This window comes from Hibiscus syriacus, unplaced genomic scaffold, assembly GCF_006381635.1.
Source record: "Hibiscus syriacus cultivar Baekdansim isolate YM2019G1 unplaced genomic scaffold, ASM638163v2 tig00111191_pilon, whole genome shotgun sequence".
NCBI classification, from domain to species: Eukaryota; Viridiplantae; Streptophyta; class Magnoliopsida; order Malvales; family Malvaceae; genus Hibiscus; species Hibiscus syriacus.
The window spans coordinates 2607784-2616640 of record NW_024063010.1 but is presented as its reverse complement, the minus strand read 5'-3'; the positions used below and the strand labels follow the sequence as shown (position 1 = coordinate 2616640).

The following is an 8857-nucleotide window of genomic DNA, read 5'->3' as shown; positions in this document are numbered from 1 at the left end:
CCTAATATTTTTCAATTCACCACCCCGCCCACCACCCATGATGGGTACAAATTTTCAAATCCACACCCGCCCACGCGGGTACATTCTCAAATCCATCCCCACACCCACTACCCACTAGCGACGTACCCGTCTAGACCCGCATGAAAGCAAACTTAAGTTATATATAAGCAACAAACATAAAAAAAACATTTCCATTAAGAAACATATCCATTAAGAAACATAATAAAATAATCCAAGGATTATCTGAGTTAAATTTTAATATAGATCTTAAAGTACATAAAACACCATAATAAAAGACATAATTAAAGTTTATAAACATAAATGAAAAACACATAATGTTTTTGTTCTTTGGCACAACATTCTAAAATTTCAATCAATACTTGTAACATCTGATACTCCAGTATTACAATCATCATTCTCTATTTCCTCCAATTGAGAGCGCTCCAATTTAAATTCACTACTACCTACATATATAATAGAAAGTGGGCGGGCGGATGCAGGGCGGATGCGGGGTGGGTAATGTCTCAAACTCATTACCCGCCCACTACCCGTGACGGGTATCACTTTCTAAATCCACACCCGCCCACTACCCGCTAAAGTTATACCCATCCCCGCCCCAATTGGAGCGGGTACGGTGTGGAATCCACAAAATTATACCCGTTTGCCATCCCTAAATGAGAAGGTGTACCATGTGGTTTGGTAAAGGGAAAACCAATTTGCTTTCACTTGATTCGTGCATTTAATTGAGTAAAATATATTAGAGGAAGTTGAATTATAAATATGTATATATATATATATATTGGAATAAATTAAATTATATTTTAATAATTATTTTAATAATTAAAATTTTAAAATTTTTAAAATAATTATTAAATTTATTGATTTGTTATAAAATAATAATTACGACGTTATATAAAGTGTGATAAAAATAATAATAAAATATGGGCAAGTCAGCTCTTACTCATGTACTATAAACTATTAACTAGTGGCGCCATGCTGTACGCATCTTCTCATTGATGACACAAATTAAGAGGAAAAAAACCCCTAATGTTTAATTTATTCGATTTATAAAATTATGTAGGGAAATATTTAGGGTTGGATTCCAAAAAATAAAATAAAGTTTTAATAAATTATATTAAATTTTTTGGAAAAGTACACAAATGGTTCTCCGACTATAAGGTATTACTTTATCGATTCTCTCGATTATTAAAAGTTACAAAATGATCATTCGATTATAAAGTATTACTTCATTGAGTTCTTAGACTATTAAAGGTTACAAAATGGTTACCCGACTATTTATCATGTTCAAAACTCATCATTTTCCGTTAAAAATTTGACGGTAATTTAAGCCGAACGATAATATGCTAATTGTGATACGATAAAATTTGATCCCAGAATCTTATACGGTTATCATATCTCAGTCATCGTATTAACATTAAGCCTAGACAACTGCTAATTTTTTAACGAAAAGGGACGGATTTGAAATATAATAAGTAGTCAGGTGATCATTTTGTAACTTTTAATAGTCGAGATACTTAACAAATCAATATTCTATAATCGAAATATCATTTTATAATTTTAATAGTCAATGGACTTAATAAGACAATACGATAAGGTCAAGAAACCATTTGTTTACTCTACCCTATATTTTTAAAAATACAATATCATATAATTTTGGAAATTATAAATTAAATTATTAATAAAAATATTAAAAAAATAAATTTTGAAAAATGTAATCATATCTACCACTAATAAACTGTAATGACGATAGGGTCGGTTGCTTATTAATTCCACCTTTGACAACTTATCAGAATTAATGTACCTTTTTGTTCCATCTCTCAAAAGGAAATGCAGTGGGAGTCAAAAATGGAATATTAAGTGGATATTCCTTTGGGATTCCTATTTTCACCAATGATATTTGACCGATTGAGAAAAATAAATTGAGGAAATTTTGAAAATGACCACCACCACTCATGGTGTCGGTCCATGATGGCTACGACATAAAATATCCTCGTGTAGACTGTATTTTCAAAAACTTTTAAATTAGTAACGGTTAATTCAATTGATAAGTAATTTTATATCTTTTAAATAGTAAGTTTTAAGTTTGAGTTATTATATATATAGAAAATTTTTGTTAGAAGATTCATCAACTAAAATTAGATGTACGACCTACGTCGGTTCGAATTAATCAAAATAAAACTTTGTGAATTGAGAGGACAACAAAGAATAATAATAAAAACTTTTATATTTATATATTCTATATTTTAATATTTTATGTTTTATTTTCAACTGCTGAATTTAATTTTATTATTAAATTAGTCGATAAATATAATTTTAAATAGTATTTGAACAATCCGAAAAGCACCAGATCCAATACCCTTTTTCATGGATGTCTATAGTTGACTTGCTTAAATATTATTATCATTATAGTGAAAAGAGTATTATTTTATTTTTAATTCATTGGAACGGGAGGACAATCCGAAAAACACCTAATTCTATAAGTCACGTGTATGATCGGTTCAGATTAGTTAATACGAAGTCTTGAAATCAGAGGGTAAGAAAAAAGTATTGTTTTATTGGCTACTTGACCGATTATCTTCACTTGTATATATAAAAAGTAAATACAATAGCTTGAATCAACTTATCTTATTGGTTTAAAGAATCATTTATATTTCTAAAGTTCATAGGTTTGAATATCAGTGACTACAATATAGTGGTTGAACATTCATTGTCAAATGATTAAGAACATTCAATTTAGAATATTATATTGTTTTGTAATTACCTTAGCTTAATAAAAAAATACAATAGATATATTAATTTATTAAATCCAGATGGGAACAATGTTCTTTTATGCCATCAATTTTGACTTCTTTATATTTTATTGGTTATTTGGGGAAATAATTATGGAGAAAAATATTCTATTTTCTTTCTAAGAAAAGAAAACATGGTTGATTTAACGGGATATGATATTAAATCTTTTAAATAAGAATCGAGATTCAAATTTTAATATTGTAAATGAAATAAATTAGGTTTAAAGAATTATCTTAGGATAACCTATATAGTACTCAATCTAATAATGTTACGATAAATCAAACGCTAATAATTATGCTAAAAAGTAAAATATTATTTGTGATTGGATGGTTTTTCCTTGACTATGGGAGGTTGGTTCCGAGTATGAAAAAGCCAAAAGAACATCTCCTGAAATTTGGTAAAATACATTGAATCTAGCATAGCTTCTACTTTTCTTAAAGATATAGCCATAAGGGACCATTTTGAAAACCACAATGCATGGTAGGGAGGGGGTGTAAAATTCGAATTCGATCGGTTTTGATTCAATTTTATAGGTTATATTATTTTCTTGGGTTCTGATCGACTTGAATCGTGTTTTTTTTAAGGAAAGGGTTGGATCGAGTTTAGTTTAATGTGAAAATCTAACCTAATATATTAATATAACTCTCCCTCTCTCTTATATATTAGAAGAAAATTACAATAATATTAATATATCTCTATATTTTCTAATTAAGAATTGTCCGTCCAGCTCAGTTGGTAAGAGCACAAGGCTCTTAACCTTATGGTTGTGGGATCGAGTCCCACGTTAGGCAATTCATAATTCTGACTGCCGGAGGTCTCCCACGGAAGCTGCTCTCAATCTGGCGTTGGGGGTCAGCCTACTATCCTACCTTCCTTTTATCCCATTACATATGGGAATAGGGTTAGATGCATATATTATATATATTTTATAATTAAATATACATTTTACCCAATAAAAATGATATTATATATGTGTGTGTGTGTCAGGTCAGATCGAGTGCACATTTTTAATTCAAAAATGACATCTATTGAGTTTCTGGTCGGATAAAATTTCCCTAAATTCAGATCAAGTATGATAAAAGAGTATAATACTTGATTTAAATTTAAATCAATAAAAAAATTGAACTAATCTAACGTGTCCATCCCTATGCGGTGATTTTTCTCTAATTATATTTTTAATTTTTTTTGTTGTACTTCCGTTTTCATGGTTTCGGCCTATTTAATTCAGACCGACTCTTGTAGCACACCTATCTTTAGCGAGTGAGTCTCCCAACGAGAATTTTCTGTGCGGACAAGAACTCGAAATCGAAACATTGCTTAAATAATATCAAATTTATTCCTACTTGAACCAGCCCTGCTGACCATATTTTTTAATTGTGGAAATTTTATTAAGTAAACTCTTTATATTTTATATGTTTTGTTATGCATGCCGAAGCATAAAAAAGTTTGTTTGACTTAATTAGAATAAAGTTTCTATTTATTAATTCATTCGATTTCGATGTGAATGCATGCTGATAAGCTACCTCAATAAGCTATCGCGTGCTCAATTATTGAGTCGGTGGCTCGTTACATAATCAAAAAATTAACTTATCAATCATACATACTTTAAGAAAAATATAATAGAAAATAATAGGAGAGCTTCCGGTCCACGTAATTGAAAATCCAATTAACACACTAATTGTCGTATTAAAATGCAAAATCCAAAGTATTTTAATTATTTTGGCACTCATGCTCATATCATATGACATGCTTCCACGGTCCGCATCGGTTGTATTAATCAAATCGTATTCCCAATTATATCAATAAAACATAATGGAAAGAACTGATGATTTTAAATAAATCATAAAATATTATATACGCCGTAATAAATTTATGTAAATTTAGGGGATTGAAAAATGAAAAAGTTAATATAAACCCTAACCAAGACTATCGCATACGATAGTTTAAGTATGCGAATTTATACTATAAAGATTTTGATTTTTTTTAAAAAAAATATTTTTATAATTAACATAATTAAATTAATAACTAAAGGAATTGAATAATTCCTTGTTGACACGTTTAACTCGTGATAATAACAACACGATCCAAATGACGTATGTGATAAAAAAAATGTTATTATTCCTTAAGGTATCGTGTTCGAGCACAAAAAATACTAAAGGTGTGAGTGTTTAATATCGAATGATGGATAGTTATGAATGATAATAACAATTTAACTTTTTGTGTGATCATTTAAAAATTTAAAACAAATATTTATTCACTCAAAATGATATTTTATATCATGTATAAGTAGGGATGGGCATGGGATCTGAACCTGAAGGGTTCCGACCTGACCCGACCCGAAAAAAATAATAATTTTACCTTATATATTTAGGTATAATTATAATAATATCCCTCTATATTTTATTTTTTTCCAATTAAGTCACTATTTTTTTGAATAAAAATAATATTTTTATTATTATTTCGGGTTGGGTTGAGTTTTGAAGTTATATATCGGGTCGGGTCGGATCTCGGATGGAGGATTCCTTGTTCTAGGGTCGGATGGACCAAAAACCAGACCCATGCCCATCCTTATGTATAAGATAATATTTATTTATAAAGTACTAATTATTTGAGAATAAACTTTTGATGGAAACAATGAATAGGCTCGAAGGCGTTTGGGCTATTGTAGTCCAGAGCTCGTGCTTTGGATTCCCAAACTCTCATAATTTGGAGACAATCATCAGAGGCCTGACTCACTGTAGCTTGGTTGAATCACCAAGCCGGACTGGTCTGCTTGTTGGATAATTAGAACTTCCACTAATAGAATTTACCTTTGGAACTATGTTTGGGCCTAAGCACAGACAATTTCATCTGCTTTCACCAATCTATGTTTGTTAACTGTTAATTGATCATCATTCTTCTTCAACAATTTCAGTGTATTTTCTGGTTTTGAATTTTAATCAAATCCAGGAGTTTGATACTTTTGACACCATGAAAGAAGAACAAAGCTTACTCATTCTCCAGTCCGCTTCTCTTTTTGCTCATCCTGAAGGTCTTTCCTTTCCTTTAAACCCAAAAGATATTGATTTTTATTTATTTATTGCTGATTTTTTTGTTTTGTTTTAGGAGTGAAGCTATCGTATGGGACAGCAGGATTCAGGGCAGATGCATCGATTCTTAAATCGACGGTTCACAGGGTTGGGATGTTGTCTGCTTTGAGATCGATCAAAACCCAATCAGTGGTTGGATTGATGATCACTGCTTCACATAATAAAGTCACTGACAATGGAGTCAAAATCGTTGATCACAGTGGTGGAATGCTCTCTCAAGAATGGGAACCTTTTGCCGATCAGCTCGCCAATGCCGAAACTCCTGAAGCTCTCCTCTCAGTGAGATTTATATATATGTTTTGGATGTGGGTTTTACTTGTTTCATGATAATTCATTGAAATTACTGTTGAGGGATAGTGGAAATGGTTCGTTTATTGAGTTTGATGGAATGCTAAAGCTAGTGTTGTTTATTGAGTTTGAAGAGATGATTTAGTTTCTATGTTGAATTCTAAATGTGACTAGAGATACATATCATACTTATTTATTGTATCATCTTAGAACAGCTCATAACAGAATTCATAGAGAAGGAAAAAATTCCGTTTGACGGAGTGCAGACTGCGGAGATCTTGTTGGGAAGAGATACACGGCCTAGTGGAGAATCTCTCCTCGAAGCTGCAATGCAGGTATCTCTTCTTTCAATTCACAATCAGATTGCCGAAACTTTATAAATTTCTTTGTCATATATATCTTTCGTTTGCTGATATCTATATCCATGTTGTAGGGAATAAGTTCAATTTTTGGAGCCATTGCGCTTGATTTGGGAATTTTAACAACCCCACAGCTGCATTGGATGGTTCGTGCTAGGAATAAAGGCATTGTAGCGACAGAACCTGCCTATTTTGAACAGATTTCAAGCTCTTTCAGGTTAACTGAAGCTGGAATGTTTTTTGTAGCCATTTATTTAGCTTGAAATATACTACTTACAATTTACATTATTGTTTAGGTGCCTGCTAGACTTGATCCCAAATGAAACCGAAAGCAACAAGATGGATAACATAGTGGTGGTTGATGGGGCTGATGGTGTTGGTGGAGAGAAACTTGAAGTTTTGAAAAATATGTTGACCGGTTTAGTTATCGAGGTTCGTAATACTGGTAAAGGTGGAGGTCTACTGAATGACGGGGTTGGTGCCGATTATGTACAAAAAGAGAAGGTTGTTCCACGTGGATTTGGTTCCGATGATGTTGGAATAAGGTGCATTATCTTTTCATATTTGGTAGTAAATTGCAGTTATTAAATAGTTACAAGCTGATTGTTCTTTCATCTCACTGAATTTTTTATCAAAGGTGAAAGGGTTCATTTTGGTTTCAACTCATTCTGGCAAGTGCATATGGTAAATAAGATAACAACTAAACATGAGACAAATTAGCAATGCTTCACGAAATGATCACTAAGCAAACACTTTATCCTTCATTGAGTAGTACCACAGCTAGTTTGGATGGTTGATTCATGATGGTATTTGACAGTGTTTTTAGTATGATACTTAGTGTGATATATCTGGTCTATATATTAAAATCTGGTCATGCTCTGGATTTTTATTTATCAGGTGTGCAAGTTTGGATGGTGATGCTGATCGCATCGTATTTTTTACGGTCCCAGATAACAGCAGCAGCAGAATTGATCTTGTTGACGGGGACAAGATATTATCCTTGTTTGCATTATTCATCAAGGAGCAACTAAGTATTCTGACCATGGAGGGCAATGAAAATCCAAAAAATAATTCTGAAGCTCGACTTGGTGTTGTACAGACAGCTTATGCTAATGGAGCATCCACTGATTATCTCAAACAGTTGGGTTTGGAAGTCATTTTTACTCCTACAGGCGTAAAACACTTGCATGAGAAAGCTGCTCAGTTTGATATTGGAATCTATTTTGAAGCCAACGGCCATGGCACTATCTTGTTCTCTGAATCCTGGTTATCTTGGTTAGAGGCCAGGAACAATGAGCTCAGTTCGGTGTCTGATGGTATTATTTATGAGTGAAGTCCTTTTCTTTTAAGAATTATCTATTGTAGTTTATTGAGTATCATGTCATTTTCTTTCAGGATCTGAACAACAGAAAGCTGCTCTAAGACTAATCTCAGTCAGTAAATTGATCAACCCAGCCGTTGGAGATGCTTTGAGTTGCTTGCTCTTGGTTGAGGCTATTTTGCAACATAAGGGTTGGTCCATTCATAAATGGAACGAACTTTACCAGGATTTACCTAGTCGACAACTTAAGGTCTGTTTTCTTTATTACTGTTGAAGACAAACAAGCGAGAAAGGATAATTCATGTCTGTTAAGATTGAAAAATCTCCTCTAAATTAGTCGTTTAGCTAGTTGCTCGAGCAAAAGTCTGGTCAGTGTAACATTCGCCGAAGAATATTAGCTTATTTCCACCTTCTATGTTTCACTTCATAATATTTTATCTATAAACTTTGCAATGATGATGTGGCCCACCTTAACATTGCTTATACCAACTAATCCATTGCTTGTGTCAGGTCAAAGTTGTGGACAGAACAGCTGTTACAACAACAAATGCAGAAACTATAGCTGTTAGCCCCCCTGGCATTCAAGAAGCTATTGATGCTGAAACTGGTAAAATAATGTCATTGATCTTCTCTCAATGCATGTGTTGCTGTATATTCCCAGCTTATTATTGTTTGTGTTGTTCGATTAACATCTCACTTTTGGGGCACGTCTTTCTCTTAGTTCTTTTTTCAGGGCCTCATTTATATTAATCTTGTTTTATACGAAATACAGTGAAGTATCCTAAAGGGCGATGTTTCATACGACCATCAGGCACAGAGGATGTAATTCGAGTTTATGCAGAAGCTTCCACCCAAGAAGCTGCCGACAGCTTGGCCGATTCCGTCGCCAAAATAGTCGATCGTTCTCTCGGCTTTGGCAGCTCTGAATAGTAGCTTTCCAAATCATTTCATATTGTAAAAGAAAGTCACAAGATTACTGAGGATACTTT

At 32.6% G+C, this 8857-nt stretch overlaps 1 protein-coding gene across 1 annotated transcript; it reads left to right on the top strand.

The window, feature by feature from the left end:
• Positions 1-5515: 5515 nt before the first annotated feature.
• On the top strand, positions 5516-8833 carry LOC120155435 (phosphoacetylglucosamine mutase-like). Its single transcript, XM_039166988.1, has 10 exons — positions 5516-5613; positions 5728-5842; positions 5917-6179; positions 6404-6523; positions 6622-6764; positions 6844-7092; positions 7445-7863; positions 7943-8118; positions 8379-8475; positions 8641-8833. Exons 2-10 carry the CDS (start codon positions 5782-5784, stop codon positions 8796-8798), a joined length of 1686 nt encoding a protein of 561 aa, XP_039022919.1. The 5' UTR covers positions 5516-5613; positions 5728-5781; the 3' UTR covers positions 8799-8833.
• Positions 8834-8857: the final 24 nt, after the last annotated feature.